The 17,831-nt window shown below is 41.9% G+C and overlaps 1 protein-coding gene across 1 annotated transcript; it reads right to left on the bottom strand.

Moving 5' to 3' along the window:
- Positions 1-2,959: 2,959 nt before the first annotated feature.
- LOC115154375 (collagenase 3) lies at positions 2,960-9,255 on the bottom strand. The gene is made up of 10 exons (XM_029700543.1): positions 9,103-9,255; positions 8,497-8,741; positions 8,094-8,242; positions 6,605-6,733; positions 6,304-6,465; positions 5,990-6,125; positions 5,697-5,830; positions 3,722-3,881; positions 3,498-3,601; positions 2,960-3,351 (listed from the first exon to the last, which is right to left on the bottom strand). The coding sequence occupies exons 1-10, from the start codon at positions 9,202-9,204 to the stop codon at positions 3,251-3,253; spliced, it is 1,422 nt and encodes a 473-aa protein (XP_029556403.1). The 5' UTR covers positions 9,205-9,255; the 3' UTR covers positions 2,960-3,250.
- Positions 9,256-17,831: the final 8,576 nt, after the last annotated feature.

The following is a 17,831-nucleotide window of genomic DNA, read 5'->3' as shown; positions in this document are numbered from 1 at the left end:
TCATCATGGCAAAGACACGGAGAAATGCATATGATGCAGCTTTCAAGTTGAAGGCAATTGATCTGGCTGTTGGAAAAGGAAATAGAGCTGCTGCACGGGAGCTTGGTCTTAATGAGTCGATGATAAGACGTTGGAAACAGCAGCGTGAGGAATTGACTCAGTGCAAAAAGACAACTAAAGCTTACTGCTAATTTTTTGTTACAAGCCGTGTTTCGTTAAAGCCTATTTATTTTTGTTACAAGCCGTGTTTCGTTAAAGCCTGTGTAAAGTTCATTTGTTTCAATGTACCGGTAGGCACCTGCGGCCGGTAGGCACCTGCGGCTTATCGACATATTTATGTTCAAAATAATATATATTTTTTAATTCAGTTGGTGCAGCTTATATTCAGGTGCGCTTAATAGTCCGGAAATTACGGTATGTGTTAAATTTTAGCTCAAAGAGCAGAAACATGGGATTAGGCAATTGTAAAAACTTAATTGGGGAGGATCTTGACTCCTAGCTTGCACCTGTCATGAGAGTAGATTAGCCTCTTTGTGTATCGTTAGCACGCCTCATACTGATGTGACAACTGATTACCCGTTTTTGATGTGTCATAACATATCATTTTCTCCTGTGTCACTGGACTATAATGGGGGTTAGACCAAGCAAACCAGAATAGTTGCCAAAGGTGTGTCATTTTCTCATGTAGCCTAGGGACTGTCATGCTAGCTCATGGTTTCTTTCCATTGCTCAAATCAAGTCCAAAAAAAATTGGCACATGTACAGGTGTAGACCTTACTGTGAAAGTCTTACTTACAAACCCTTAACCAATAATGCAGTTTCAAGAAAAATAGTTAAGAACATTTTTGCTAAATAAACTAAAGTAATAAATAAAATTGAAAAAGTAATACAACAAAGTAACAATAACGAGGCTGTATACAGGGGGTACTGGTACTGAGTATTTGTGCGGGGGTACAGGTTAGTCGAGGAATTTGTACATATAGGTAGGGGTAAAGGGACTATGCATAGATAATAAACAGCGAGTAGCGTGTAAAAACAAAGTGTGGGGGGGTCAATGTAAATAGTCCGGGTGGCCGTGTGATTAATTGTTCAGCAATCTTGTGGCTTGGGGGTAGAAGCTGTTAAGAAGCCTTTTTGACCTAGACTTAGCGCTCCGGTACCGCTTGCCATGGGGTAGCAGAGAGAACAGTCTATGGCTTGGGTGACTGGAGTATTTGACAATTTTTTGGGCCTTCCTCTGACACTGCCTAGTATATATGTAGGTCCTGGATGGCAGGAAGCTTGGGGTCAGGGATGTACTAGGCTTTACGCACTACCCTCTGTAGCGCCTTACGGTCGGATACCGAGCAGTTGCCATACCAGGCGGTGGTGCAACCGGTCTGGATGCTCTCGATGGTGCAGCTGTAGAACTCTTTGAGGATCTGGGGACCCATGCCAAATCTTTTCAGTCTCCTGAGGGGGAAAAGGCATTGTCGTGCCCTCTTCATGACTTTCTTTGTGTGTTTGGACCATAATACTCATTGGCCTTTGTATTTCATTACAAGAGGAACATTGCTTGATATGGCAGAGTGGTTCTTCGAAATCTTGTCATCTATATTTTACCGTGAAAATAACAAAGATCTAGCAGTCTAGGCAGACCAGATCAATGTCACACACCATATGATTTCCCTAAATAATTAGTTTAGATATACCTTGTGGTATACTAAATCAGTGTGGCATGTAGAAGATTGAGTTCCTTCATTGTTATTCTCCATCTATGTTATTATATCCATTCCATTTGCTATGGTTTTATGTACCTTAATACAGATACCCATTGGGGGTCCTACTAATCACCCTAAACAACCAGAAACCGGTACCCAAAATAACCCCAAAGTACCCCAAACAGGTACCAAATAGAACCCAAAAGTACCCCAAACAACCCCAAACAACAAGAAGCATCAAACTGCAGATTATGCACCCTGAGGCCACCTGGTCTGCAAACCTCAAAGCGCATGCACTTGCATCTTAGATTATATTTTTGCATCTGAGTTGGTATTTGTGCAGTGCTCTAATGCACTGGACCAGAGCTATAATCTGCCACTAGCTCTGGTCCAGGGCATAGCTGGTAGCTTGCTAGTACTGGTCCACACTAGCTCTGGTCTAGGGCATAGCTAGTAGTTCTGGTCCGGACTAGCTCTGGTCCAGGGCGTAGCTAGTAAATAACTAGTTCTGGTCCACATTAACTCTGGTCCACATTAACTCTAGTCTAGCTCTGGTCTGCACTAACTTGCTCTGGTCCAGTGTATAGCTAGTAGCTCTGATCCACACTAACTCTACACTCTGGACCAGAGCAAGTACGGACCAGCGCTACTAGCTATGCCCTGGACCAGAGCGAGTGGAGACCACAGCTAGCTAGCTACTAGCTATGCCTTGGACCAGAGCTAGTGACATATTATAGCTGTGGTCCAGGGCGTTAGAGAACTGCAAGCACATATACCAACTGAGATGCAAAAATACGCCAGAAAATGCACTTTGAGGTTTCGCTTATAACAGGTGGCCTCAGCGTGCATAATCTGCAGCTGGATGCTTCTCATTGTTTGGGGAGAGGGTACTTTTGGGTACCTGTTTGGGTTTTTTGCGGGTTCTTTTGGTTACCTGTTTTTGTGGTTATTTGAGGATGTTTGTGGTTGTTTGCGTTACCTGTTTGTGGTTGCTTGTGGTTGTTTTGGGTTGTTGGGTGTATCTTTTTGTGGTTGTTGCGGGTTGTTTGGGGCACCTGTTTTGTAGTTGTTTGTGGTTATTTGTGGTTGTTTGGGGTACCTTTTTGGGGTTGTTTGGGGTGATTAGTAGGACCCTCTGTGGGTTGTATATTTGTTTAAGTGAATTGTTTGTTAATGTCATTTGAAGCAATGGATGAAATACGCATCTATGCTCCATAATGTTTCCACCATAAGTCCACCATAGTAAAAGGCAAAAAAAATCTCAATAACTTGGAATTTATTTGAGTATGCAAAGTGTAAAAACTTGTTTGGCCTTCATTCAATACATTCATGTTTTCAGATTATTTGGGTTACAATTTAATCAAGAAACATATAAAATAATTGAGATACATGAATAGATATTTAAATAGATATGTGACAATAATATTTATTAGAAAACACATCTTTAAAATCTCGAAGTTACAACAACATTATATATTATAAAAAAATATTTGGCTGCATTCATTGTTGTTCATGGCTGCTACTTTAAACAGCTCATGAGGGTCGATGTTCTAACAGGGCAGGAAGTAGCTGTTTCCTAGCACGCGTAACTGTCTCCTGGTCCTCATGCTGTACTCAAACATGTAGGAGCCACTATAGAGGTAGGTAAAGCCTGTAAAACCATATAGGGTAGAGAGGTTAGAGACATCCTACTGGGCACATACTGGTTGAATCAAAAAAAAATCCACGTCATTGTACATTTCCATACGCTTGGCTTGTAATGCACAGTTGTGTGTTTAGATGCTGTATCACACTCACCTCGGACTTGGAAGGCTGCAGTCACTTTGCTTGTCATGCCTGGGAACCCTTCATCCACACGCTTGGGGAAACCTTTGTCCATCCTTTTCATTGCCTCGTCGTAACTACGGTAACAGAAATATTAGTGAGATTGTGATACTCTTGACATCTAATGGCAATACACAGTACATAGAAAAATGAATAGAAATGCAATAACTTGTAATGATAAAACAGACTCCACTAACCTGTAGTAGTTGTCATCAACGAAGAACAAGGTCTTGCGAGAATCTACATCGTACAGGGCGGCGTCAACTTTTTTCACGGTACTGGGCAGACCCAAGCTGTTCAGGTTTCTGGGATAACCGGGGACGATGTCATAGCCGTAGAGAGCCCAGACCTGACTATCTGCAGGGACAGAGAAAGTATTACTGAGATATGACCCTGGCTCCAATTAAACAGGTTCGCATATTCACACAGTATTCATTACAGCCATAGTGTATAGTGTACTAGCCTATAGTGTAGTAGTACAGTGCTTTGCAAAAGTATTCACCCCCTTGGCGTTTTTCCTATTTTGTTGCATTACAACATGTAATTTAAATTGATTTTTATTTGGATTTCATGTAATGGACATACACAAAATAGTCCAAATTGGTGAAGTGAAATGAAAAAATGTACTTGTTTCAAAATATATAAAAAAATGTAAAACAGAAAAGTGGTATGTGCATATGTATTCACCCCCTTTGCTATGAAGCCCCTAAATAATATCTGGTGCAACCAATTACCTTCAGAAGTCACATAATTAGCTAAATAAAGTCCACCTGTGTGCAATCTAAGTGTCACATGATCTGTCACATGATCTCAGTATATATACACCTGTTCTGAAAGGCCCCAGAGTCTGCAACACCACCAAGCAAGCGACACCCTGAAGACCAAGGAGCTCTCCAAACAGGTCAGGGACAAAGTTGTGGAGAAGCACAGACAGGGTTGGGTTATAAAAAAAATCTGTGAAACTTTGAACATCCCACGGAGCACCATTAAATCCATTATTAAAAAATGGAAAGAATATAGCACCACAACAAACCTGCCAAGAGAGGGCCGCCCACCAAAACTCACGGACCAGGCAAGGTTGGCATTAATCAGAGAGGCAACAAAGAGACCAAAGATAACCCTGAAGGAGCTGCAAAGCTCCGCAGCGGAGATTGGAGTATCTGTCCATAGCACCACTTTAAGCCGTACACGCCATAGAGCTGGGCTTTACGGAAGAGTGGCCAAAAAAAAGCCATTGCTTAAAGAAAAAAATAAGCAAACACGTTTGGTGTTCTCCAAAAGGCATGTGGGAGACTCCCCAAACATATGGAAGAAGGTACCCTGGTCAGATGAGACTAAAATTGAGCTTTTTGGCCATCAAGGAAAATGCTATGTCTGGCGCAAACCCAATACCTCTCATAACCCTGAGAACACCATCCCCACAGTGAAGCAAGGTGGTGGCAGCATCATGTTGTGGGGATATTTTTAATCGTCAGGGACTGGGAAACTGGTCAGAATTGAAGGAATGATGGATGAAGCTAAACACAGGGAAATTCTTGAGCTAAGCCTGTTTCAGTCTTCAAGAGATTTGAGACTGGGACAGAGGTTCACCTTCCAGCAGGACAATGACCCTAAGCATACTGCTAAAGCAACACTCAAGTGATTTAAAGGGAAACATTTAAATGTTGTGGAATGGACTAATCAAAGCCCAGACCTCAATCCAATTGAGGATATGTGGTATGACTTAAAGATTGCTGTACACCAGCGGAACCCATCCAACTTGAAGGAGCTGGAGCAGTTTGCCTTGAAGAATGGGCAGAAATCCCAGAGGCTAGATGTGCCAAGCTTATAGAGACTTGCAGCTGTAACTGCTGCAAAAGGTGGCTCTACAAAATATTGACGTTTTCAAGTTTTCCGTTTTTTTGTCTTATTTCTTGTCTGTTTCACAATGAGAAATATTTTGCATCTTCAAAGTGGTAGGCATGTTGTGTAAATCAAATGATACTAACCCCCCCAAAAAATCTATTTTAATTCCAGGTTGTAAGGCAACAAAATAGGAAAAATGCCAAGGGGGGTGAATACTTTCGCAAGCCACTGTAGTGTATGAGGCTAGCTCTGATATGTCTCTAGACAAGTTATGGAGACTACAGCCATTCCAGGGCTAATTTGAGGCATTTGGTGATTCTGCCATACCTTTGAAGAGGAACACTCTGTCAGATAGCTGGCTCTCGTAAGCAGCATTGATGTTGTCGGGGAGTTCGGGCCAGTAGTTCTTGATGAGGTTCTGCTCTGGTTTGCTGCTCTGAGAGTAGACACGCCAGAAGAACCTGAGGATGGAGGGAAGACATCAGGACGTTAAAGCTCTTGATTACAGATGAACAGGCAACCTGTTTTCCTGGGAAACCGTGTCATTCATTTACTTTTTCTGAGCTGTAGGTTACCACAAGTCACTGAACATTTGATCTAGGCTACATGATTTGCTGTACCTGCCCTTGAAGAACATCTTCTCCCCACGCAAAGTGGTGACAGCATCCAAAACTAGGGTGGGGTCACAGGCATTAGGGGTGGAAGGGGGTGTAGGATCTGGCTTGTCTGGGTTGGGGTTCACATCTGTGTTTGGACCTGGAGGACACAGATACTCATTAATTCAAGTTCCAGTATAAAATTACTTGGAGATCAATTATATAAATTATTTGGCCTGAGCCTTTTTGTTGATGAGTCAAAAGCAAACAAAGTGGAATATAGCAATATAAAGCTAAAGCAAACTGGGCAGACAGAGAAAAGATAATTGAATACTGACCATAGATGTACTGGATACCGTTGACGTCATCGCGGGGCAGAGAGAAGGTGCTGGGGTTTGTGTAGCTGTACACTGGGAACATCAGCGCTCCAGGGTCGGTGGAGTGGCTGAGACCGAGGGAATGGCCAAACTCATGGGCAGCCACCAAGAACAGGTTGTACCCTTTATGATGACAATACATAATTACAGATCTTCTACTCTTTTGTGGCAATTATCATGACATGTCACCCAGGACTGTCCTACAATTGAAACAGTGTAAATGAAGTCATGTTCCACATATTGTTGTGATAGAGGGTCTCACCTCTGGTTGAGCTGAAGCTGAAGGACTCGTCATCGTCAAAATGAGCATCTCCTCCAATGTCAGCGCCGGGGGAGAAGGCATGGGCCAGGGTACCATCAGGGCCATCGAAGGGGTAAGAATCACCATGATCTACACAGACAGGAGAAATCATCATTTGAGCCATCAGAGATGAGGACAAATGCATACTGTATAAACATTTATATTCAAATTATTTATATAGAATGTTAGTTTCTTAAAACCGATACACTTCGTAACACCTCAGAGGGTGAAATAAGGCAGAGTGGCTCTAATAACACCCCTTCGACTCATCAAACTGTTAATACGGATTACAGTGAGGGGCAAGCAGTGACATGATATTGATGTTACTGTGGATGTATGTGTTTAAGATTACGAGTGGTGATGATGGTTATGTAAGTGGTATTTGGGTGTCTCTCCATTCTGTCAGCACAACAAACCATGTAAAATATATTAAAGTGCAGTAGAATGCCACTGAGACCATTGTGGATGTCTGTGTTTGTGAGTGGTGGTGATGTTGGTTATGTAAGTGGCATGGAGCGGAGGGTGCCCCTGAATAGGTCTATACCTGTACTATGCTCTGACAGGAGGAATGTAAACACTGGATCCTCTACAGGTATCTCCCTGCATCCCTCCCTTTCTAACTCTGCTATACAAAAACATCCTGAGAGCCTTTAAAGTGACCGTCTGTCTTTCAAAACAAAGCACTGTACAGTACATACAGTACTTTATGTTCCCTTTTTAAATGGATGCATTCTTTGTGAACATCTACAGTATGACATTTTGGTACATCAGCTTATTAGCTAATTATAGTACACTGTAAAGGGGTTGCTGTGAATATTACAGTAACTTACAAGCAGCAAGTGGTTAGTAAGTTACTGTATTTCATATTGCAATATACTACCTGTAATCTAAATATAGTATCAAAGCATGTACTGTGTAATTACACAGTACAATACTGCAGAATTGACTGTAGTAGACTGGAATGGATGAATGAATGATATTCAATTAGGGGAGGTAAGGTTTGTATTTTGCTGTAATTACATGGGATTGGTGCCAGTAGGTTGGCTGCTAGGCAATTTGAGGTTGACAATTAAAGGTTTAAGACTTGCTGCCACTCCAATCTGTCCCCTATACATTGTAAATTGATGGGGCACTACTACCACATACCAGTTAAATTGGTACAGCATTCTCACTAATGGGTGCAACAAATACAGCCTCTTACAAGGCACAACTCAAAATATGTTAATGACCCAGACAACAATGCCATTCACTCACTAGTGGACAAAAGGTTTTCGGCACTCCAAAAATACGGTCTGGTACTGTATTCTGTGCGATGGAATTACAGTACCACTCGAAATATAGCATTTCCTTCCCCACCCACAAAATGTTCCCACAATGCATCATAATGTACAATAAACGTTTGACAGTATTTTTCTGTTTCATTGTGTTAGGTGGGATAAAAGTTGCTTACTTCTGGTGCCGAAGGAGATCATGATGTCAGCGATGCCGCTGTTGATGCGGGTGAACCTCAGGGGGGAGACCTTGGCCCACACCTGTAGTGCTCTCTCTATGGAGTTGTCCACCTCAGCCACAGACATGTCAGGGGTGTAGTTCTCAATCCTAAAGAACACAATACACCAACAGTCAACATTAGAATTTTTTTTGTCAAAGGGCTATCATCACTGTCTCAGTGCATAACTTGATGTTTGCAAATACAAAAACATTATTATCCACACTAAGTGGATACTTGCCTTTATGTTTTTCTCAAAGTTTAAAGACCACCTGATTAATAAACGCAAATAACTAAATGTTAACATGACAAGCCTTATTTTATCTTAGCATAAATTCACCATGGTCAAATTTGTCTTTCTCACCTGTAGGTAACCCGGTTGGTCTGCCACTTGCGATTGTCGAAGGTGGTGAAGCGGCTGAGTTGGACATCAGGTACCCCACAGCGAGGCTTCTTCATCATCGTCACAGTCTCAGCGTCCAAGGTTCCAGTCACCTGGAGGCCAAAGAAACTTTGCATCTCGCTGACCTTCCTGCTCCGCTGGCTGGGCCCTCGTTTGAACGCAGGACCCGTCTCCTCTGTCAGGTTAAAAAACCTCTTCAGGTACGTCTACAGAAAACACAGCAAGCATGATGTTAATATGATAGTACATTATGGTGACCTTTACTACAGTTATGAATATAATATCCTATGGTAGGTGTACAAGGCTCACACAACAAGTGTTAAAATAAACAATGACTTTACTGTGTTTTGAGTATAGCATCTAACTAAGCAAGTATTTCAATAGTTCTTGCACGTCAATAATTCAGCACAACTAAGTCCAATGTATTTTTATTATCAACATTATCTTTTACAATAACAAACTGACTAAGCCATGTGAAGTTACATGTACACATCTGTTCCATCACAATAATTTCAGTTGTAAAACCCATATAGGCCCTTCTAGCAAAAGATGTGACAAAAAGGATACCTCTGCAAGGGCTTCATCTTCTTTACTGGGTGGCGATATTGGCAAAGAGTAAATCACTATTGCCAGGTTGATTAGTAGTAAGCACAGATTGAAAGTCTTCATGATGCTTCTTACTCAGGAGTGTCTTGTTTGTGTGGTGTGTGGCCAGGGGACGTCTTATATACACTCAAAGCCCGGAGAGTTGAGCAATGTCAGTGAGTCATCACTGGTAAAGCCCTCATCAAACAAGAGGAAGGAAATCAAGGTGACGACAGACACCAAATACATTATGACACACTGCCTTAATCGTAATTACTTTTCATAATGTACTGTAATGTACTATAAATTGGAAGAAAAAAATACCCCCAAAACTGTATTCAGACACAGAAATAAAGCTCAACAAGCTTAAAATAAATGTTTTATCAATAGTCATATCCTCTAAATAATTGGTATATTGATTTATATTTGTCTTACTTGCTGACATCAATCTATTGTGTATTTCACATTCTAAATTACTAAGTTATTGCGAAAAACACTTAGTGTACTTAGTATTGTAGAATGTACCACTCTCTCAGAAAAACTTGTTATTGCATGTATCATATTAAGTCAAGTGTAAAAGACTGATATGACATTGATTTATCAAAACAAAAGTAAATCTAATATTTGGTTATAAAAAAGAGAGAGGAAACCGATGCAGCCCGTGGACCTGGCTAGTTGGCTGCTGTCCCATTTCACAGACACCGGCCCCAAACTACTTTAGTGCAACGACCCATGATGCCCATCAATCAAGAAACGTGCGCCTGTAGCGCTATAGTCCATCAGAAGTGGAAAAATACCATACTTTGGGAGTAGCACAGGGTCAGCCGCAGTGCAGCGCCTCTGGCACTATGGTTGGATTAAAGAGGTTAAGGAGGAGATCTAATACCAGGTGCATTCTGGTTGTCAGTTCATTTTTAATGCACGGCCTGGGATTCAAACCTTCCGGCTACTGGTCCTCTTCTCTAGCCTCTGGGCCTCTAGTGTAATATGTGTGTAATAGATACATTATTGTAATTTACATAAACACATTAATAATGAACTGAAGAACTGATTATGACCATGGAGTATGTAAAGTGAAGGTAATGGTTTTAAATGAGCAGTGCTGAGGACAGTCAGACAGACAGTCACGCTAAGTTGGCATCGCCAGGGCAACCCCACAGATTCATAGTAGCCTACTCTCAATTAGTAGCAATGCCAACCTTTACTCATCAGTCCTGTCACTATGCAGTGAATCATTTAAATAAGAATTAAAATAGTCTAGAGTAGTTTATCTAATTTACAGGAGCATAACTATGAAATAATGAAGTTACATTGACACTTAGGCTGTCAACACCCCAGGTCATTTTTACACTGTTGGTTTTCATTCATTGTTACCTGGTACACAATCCAGCTGTGAAGAAAATACTCCTTATGTTTCAGTCAGCATCTGTAATCTTCCAACATGGGGCAACGAGAGTAACTATCCTTCTCACATACGGTACTGTATGACTCAATGGTCTCAGGTAATTGTGATAGTCAATAGCATTAGTCAACCTTGAACTGTAATCCATAGTGGTGAAATTGCCATATCCGTTTGCAATATTACAACAACAAAGATGTTACTTCAAACAATGTTTTTTTTCACACAGACATCATTGCATGTGTGATAGAACAGCAGTATGTACTAAGGTTTTTTTAACCATGGTACTGGATGCTCATTTCCTAAAAAACAAAACAAAAACAAATGCACCTGGTGAGGCAAGTGGCACTGTTTATAGGACAGATATACATTTATGTATTTTTTTAAATTAATATCGATGGGTAAATGGTTCCCCAAAGTATATATATTTTTTCCTTGGGGGGGGGGGGACACAAGCAAGCAATCCCGTAATTACGGTATGACACTGCCTGCCGGTGGGAAAGCTTTGTGTGAACTTCATGAGAGCAAAACACTTCTATTAGATGAAGGCTTCCGGCAAGATTGGAATTATTGTTTCATATATTGACAGAGCATTTCACACTCAATATATAATAATTGTATAGTTTATAAATGTTTTATATCTGTAATCATTAGGCAGTAGGTGTAACAATGCTAGTGTCACGTCCTGACCCTAGTAAGATGTAATTTTCTATAGTAGTGTAGGGCAGGGCGTGACAGGGGGTGTTTTTGGTTGGAACTACGAAAACGCTGCATCTTGGTCCGCTCCTTATAACAGCCATGACAGAATAACCCACCAACCAAGGACCAAGCAGCGTACACAGGAGAGAAAGGAATGGACCTGGGAGGAAGTTCTGGACGGAAAGGGATCCTGGACATGGGAGGAGATCCAGGCTGGATCGCCTCCCATGGGAACAGGTAGAGGCAGCGAGAGCGGAGCAGCGACAAAGGGAGGTACTAGCCCGGCAACGAGGCAAGTGTGAGAGACAGCCCCCCCAAACAAATGGGGGGGGGGCATACGGGGAGTTTGGCTAAGTCAGGGGGGAGCCCTGACCTAACTTCCCGCGCCGTAGAGCAAACCTAAGTCAGTCCCACGCATCAGGCCTCCAGTGCGCCTGCCCAGTTCAGTACGTCCTGTTCCTGCTCCCCGCACTCGCCCTGAGGTGCGTGTTACTAGTCTGGCACCTCCTATGCCAGCCCCACGCATCCGTCCTCCAGTGCGCATCCATAACCCGGTACAGCCAGGGCCTGCTGTGAGCACTCGGCCATTAGTGTGTCTTCCTAGTCCGGTGAGACCGATTCCTGCTCCACGCACTCTCCCTCCAGTGCGCATCCATAACCCGGTACAGCCAGTGCCTGCTGTGAGCACTCAGGCCCCAGCGACGCTCCTCAGCCCTGAGCCTCCAGCGACGCTCCTCAGCCCTGAGCCTCCAGCGACGCTCCTCAGCCCTGAGCCTCCAGCGACGCTCCCTCAACCCTGAGCCTCCAGCGACACTCCTCAGCCCTGAGCCTCCAGCGACGCTCCTCAGCCCTGAGCCTCCAGCAACGCTCCTCAGCCCTGAGCCTCCAGCGACGCTCCTCTTTGGGGGGGGGGGGTGTACTGTCACGTCCTGACCCTAGTAAGATGTCATTTTCTATAGTAGTGTAGGGCAGGGCGTGACAGGGGGTGTTTTTGGTTTATCTATGTTTTCTATTTCTATGTTTAGGTTCTAGTTTGTCTATTTCTATGTTGGGATTGTTTGGGGTTGATCTCTAATTGGAGGCAGCTGATCCTCATTGCCTCTGATTAGAGATCATATTTAAGTAGGGGTTTTTCTCATTGTTGTTTGTGGGTTATTGTCTTTTGAGTAGTGTGTTGTCCTCTCTGCGTCACGGTTTGTTGTGTTCCTATTTTGAAGTTATTAGTGTATTGCATTCAGTTTCACTTTTAATAAATATGTGGAACTATGAAAACGCTGCATCTTGGTCCGCTCCTTATAACAGCCGTGACGGATAGACAGTAGTTCCTGGGCTTTTAGACTTTTTATTAGACTTCTTGTAATCTGGTTTAACCCTGATTAGACTTTTAATAGCATTACACTTTATTTATTATAAAATTTCATCATTATCAGGTTGTGTCACATCAAATAACCATGCAACACCTTTCATCACTTCCCTGAGCGGACAGCATACTGTCAGTTCAACCAAGGATTTCAATAGCTATCCTGCTTACAGAATGTTTCATTGCTAAAGGCTGTGGGATTCTGTAATAAGACATTGCAGAGTCTATTTAATGATGTAAACCAACTTGTTGTGGTTGTTTTCAGAGAAAAATGACATCTCTTTCATGCATCTGACTCAGTTCCTCTATTGAGTCTTCCCTAATTTGGACAACCGTCTCTGGGGTTAAGGGACAGCGTTAGGTTTTGAGCAGAAGATGACTCTGCTATCTTCCCTCTTCAGTGTGTTGTTGTTAAGTTGTCCTGTACAGTCCAACAACTCATTGGCAGGCCCTGTGGCAGTGACATGTTTGAGTTTGGGGTCATATTTCTACTTAACATTCCCCTTGAAGAAGTAGATTAATTCTGTTGGGAATAGAAAAGATAATTGAGTATGTGAAGTGTGATGACATTCTACCTGAAGATCATTCAAAATCAGAACTGCCCTCAAGTTATGATACACAGTACGCTGTAAAAAAAATAAAAGCCAAGTTATCCAATTGCTTAATCAGCATTATTCTGTGAATTGAGTGGACTTCAAATGGACAAGAATTTGAGCTAATGTGTTAAAGTTTGTTCATTCAACAAACTCTGTTCGAAGTGTGCTGAATTAACCAACCATGCAGTTTTAAGAAAAATAAGAGTTAAGAAAATATTTACTAAGTAAACTAAAGTAAAAAAATAAAAGAGCAACAATAAAATAACAATTACGAGGTGATATACAGGGGGTACCGGTACCGAGTCAATGTGCGGGGGTACAGGTTAGTTAAGGTAATTGAGGTAATATGTACATGTAGGTCGGGGTAAAGTGACTAAGCATAGATAATAAACAGGGGGGGGGGGGGTCAATAAAAATAGTCAGGGTAGCCATTTAATTAGCTGTTCAGCAGTCTTATGGTTTGGGGGTAGAAGCTGTTAAGAAGCCTTTCTGGTCTGATGAAGCCAAGACTGAACTCTTTGGCCTGAATGCCAAGCATCACATCTGGAGGAAACCTGGCAACATCCCTACGGTGAAGCATGGTGGTGGCAGCATCATGCTGTGGGGATGTTACTCAGTGGCAGGGACTGGGAAACTAGTCAGGATCGAGGGAATGATGAACAGAGCAAAGTACAGAGAGATCCTTGATGAAAACCTGCTCCAGAGCACCTCAGACTGGAAGGTTCCGCTTCCAACAGGACAACGATCCTAAGCACACAGCCAAGACAACACAGGAATGTCTTCAGGACATGTCTCTGAATGTCCTTGAGTGGCCCGGACTTGAACCCTATCAAACATCTCTGGAGAGACCTGAAAATAGCTGTGCAGCGACGCTCCCCATCCAACCTGACAGAGCTTGAGGATCTGCAGAGAAGAATGGGAGAAACTCCCCAAATACAGGTGTGCCAAGCTTCTAGCATCCAACCCATGAAGACTCGAGACTAATCGCTGCCAAAGGTGCTTCAACAAAGTACTGAGTAAAGGGTTTGAATACTTATGTAAATGTGATATTTCATTTTATTTTATTTGCAAACATTTCTAAAAATCAGTATTTGCTTTGTCATTATGGGGTATTGGGTGTAGAAAGATGAGGGGGAAAACTGTTTCATCCATTTTAGAATAAAATAACAAAATGTGAAAAAAGTAAAGGGGTCTGAATACTTTCCGAATTTCCATCAAACGGAGAGCCATGCTTATGGTCTAGAACTCAAACTTCGTAACAAAATTCCTCACACAACCCACCCTTATATACAGTATTGTGCCTTCAGAAAGTATTCACACCCCTTTACTTTTTCCACATGTTGTGTTACAGCCTGAATTTAAAATGGATTAAATTTAGATTTGGTGTACTGATCTACACACAATACCCAATAATGTCAAAGTGGAAAGGTGTTTGTAGAACATTTTTGAAATTAATAAAAAATGTAAAGCTGAAATGTCTTGAGTCAATAAGTATTCAACCCCTTTGTTATGGCAAGCCTGAATAACTTCAGGAGTAAACATGTGCTTAACAAATGGCATAGTAAGTTACATGGACTCGTTCAGTGTTCAATAATAGTGGTTAATATCATTTTAAATGACTACCCCATCTCTGTACCCCACACATTAAATTATCTGTAAGGTCCATCAATGGAGTAGTGAATATCAAGCACAGATTTAACCATAAAAGACCAGGTAGATTTTTCAATGCCTCACAAAGAAGAGTAAGAGATGGAGGATGGATCAACAACATTGTAGTTACTCCACAAGACTAACCTAAATTACAGAGTGAAAAGAAGGAAGCCTGTACAGAATAAAAAATATTCCAAAACATGCATCCTGTTTGCAAAAAGGCTTTTAAATAATACTGCACAAAATGTGGCAAAGAAAATTTACTTTATGTCCTGAATACAAAGTGTTATGTTTGCGGCAAATCCAACACAACACATAACTGAGAACCACTCTCCATATTTTCAAGCATGGTGGTGGCTGCATAATGTTATGGATATGCTTGTCATCGGCAAGGACTTAAGAGTTTGTTTGGAAAAAAAGTCCCGTATATAGGGGACTTAACATCTAAGTTAATTGTCAGGCAGTTTGACTGTAAGCTTGTAGTTGTGGTTGTTCTCAGTAGGTTCAGTTACGATACCTGTACACAGCTCCCACTGTAATCAAAGACACAGATGTAAAAAAAAATTGACGCAAAACATAGCACACCTTGCTTTATGTTTGAATAAAAGTTAAGTACACGTCAAGTAGAGCAAGATGGAAAATAACAAAATATAAATTGCAGTCATATAAATTTGTGACATATAAATTGCTGCCATATGCTCTCCAGATCACACTGGCTGGCACAGTTCTTATATCTGCAGCATCAAATAAAATAAAATGTTATTTGTCACATGTACCGAATACAACCTTACCGTGAAATACTTACTTAACCAACAATGCAGTTCAAGAAATAGAGTTAAGAAAATATTTACTAAATAAACTAAAGTAAAAAATGTAATAAAAAGTAACACAAATTACATTTACATTTTAGTCATTTAGCAGACGCTCTTATCCAGAGCGACTTACAGTAGTGAATGCATACATTTCATACAATTTCATACATTTTTTTTTTTACCTGTGCTGGCCCCCCGTGGGAATCAAACCCACAACCCTGGCATTGCAAACACCATGCTCTACCAACTGAGCTACAGGGAAACAGTAACGAAGCTATATACAGGGGGTACCGGTACCGAGTCAATGTGTGGGGGTACAGGTTAGTCGAGGTAATTTGTACATGTAGGTAGGGGTAAAGTGACTATGCATAGATAATAAGCAGCGTGTGGCAGGAGCCTTTTTGACCTAGACTTGGCGCTCCAGTATCTCTTGCCGTGCGGTAGCAGAGAGAACAGTCTATGACTTGGGTGACTGGAGTCTTTGACAATTTTTTGGGCCTTCCTCTGACACCACCTAGTATATAGGTCCTGGATGGCAGGAAGCTTGGCCCCAGTGATGTACTGGGCTGTACGCACTACCCTCTGTAGCGCCTTACGGTCGGATGCCAAGCAGTTGCCATACCTAGCAGTGATGCAACCGATCAGGATGCTCTCAATGGTGCAGCTGTAGAACTTTTTGAGGATCTAGGGACCCATGCCAAATCTTTTCAGTCTCCTGACGGGGAAAAGGTGTTGTCATGCACTCTTCACGACTGTCTTGGTGTGTTTGGACCATGATAGTTTGTTTAGGGATGTGGACACCAAGGAGCTTGAAACTCTCGACCCGCTCCACTACAGCCCAGTCGATCACAAGATCAACTCTGAAATAATAGGGTCAACCTATTAAGGAATATCACTTGTTCAAACAGTAGAGCTGCGGTAGGGACTGCGTTTGAAAATTATCCGGCTGGCTAAAACCGGCACTTTTACTGAAACGTTGATTAATGTGCACTGTCCCTGTGAATTTTTTTTTTTTTAAATCAAAGAACCAGCCACACACCTGAGCAAGGCTGCACTCACTGCCTTTGTAGGAGCCTCTAAAAGCCTGCCAATAAAACCATCTGAAACTTGACCTCTCATTAGTAGCAGCACTCTAAAATGCAATAGTAAATCTAAGAGGCTTATTTTACCAGGGGTAACAGCCTATACCTCCTCTCATAAATACCTCCGCAAACTCCAGGTCAGCATCTGATGGTCCTCTCAGGGGTCGCCCTGGGTCTTTGTCTGGGGATCGGAGGGGAAAAGTTAATATCAGGCAGGGCTGCATCAGAGCCAGGACGGTCAACCAGGTTGTCCCCCTGCCTTGTGCCTCACGAAGTCCCACCGACTCAAACTCTGCCGAGGCGAGGCCTATTGCTCTCTTTCTTGGTTATCATCACTTCCAGTGCTGTGTCTACAGTGTATGGAGTAGTGGACCACCTAGATCATACTGTTAATTATGTTTGTGTGAGGACAGACGCTGGGAGATGAGAAGCAAGTACAGGGAGTGAATATTTAATAAATAACAGACATGATGCCAAACACGGACAGCGTCTGGACATGGGAAACATAACAACATTAATGCTGACATGGATCAAACTGAGGAATAGACAGATATTTTTTTATTTATTTTTATTTCACCTTTATTTAACCAGGTAGGCAAGTTGAGAACAAGTTCTCATTTACAATTGCGACCTGGCCAAGATAAAGCAAAGCAGTTCGACAACATACAAAAACACAGAGTTACACATGGAGTAAAACAACATACAATCAATGATGCAGTAGAAAAAAATAAGACTATATACAATGTGATCAAATGATGTGAGATAAGGGAGGTAAAGGCAAAAAATGCCATGGTGGCAAAGTAAATAAAGTATGGCAAGAAAAACACTGGAATGGTAGATTTGTAGTTTGAAGAAAGTTCAAAGTTAAAATATAAATAATATGGTGCAAAGGAGCAAAATAAATAAAATAAATAAATACAGTAGGGGAAGAGGTAGTAGTTTGGGCTAAATTAAAGATGGGCTATGTACAGGTGCAGAGATCTGTGAGCTGCTCTGACAGCTGGTGCTTAAAGCTAGTGAGGGAGATAAGTGTTTCCAGTTTCAGAGATTTTTGTAGTTCGTTCCAGTCATTGGCAGCTGAGAACTGGAAGGAGAGACGACCAAAGGAGGAGT

This window comes from Salmo trutta, chromosome 19 (genome assembly GCF_901001165.1).
Source record: "Salmo trutta chromosome 19, fSalTru1.1, whole genome shotgun sequence".
In the NCBI taxonomy this organism is placed as follows: domain Eukaryota; kingdom Metazoa; phylum Chordata; class Actinopteri; order Salmoniformes; family Salmonidae; genus Salmo; species Salmo trutta.
This window is presented reverse-complemented; position numbering and strand designations above follow the sequence as displayed.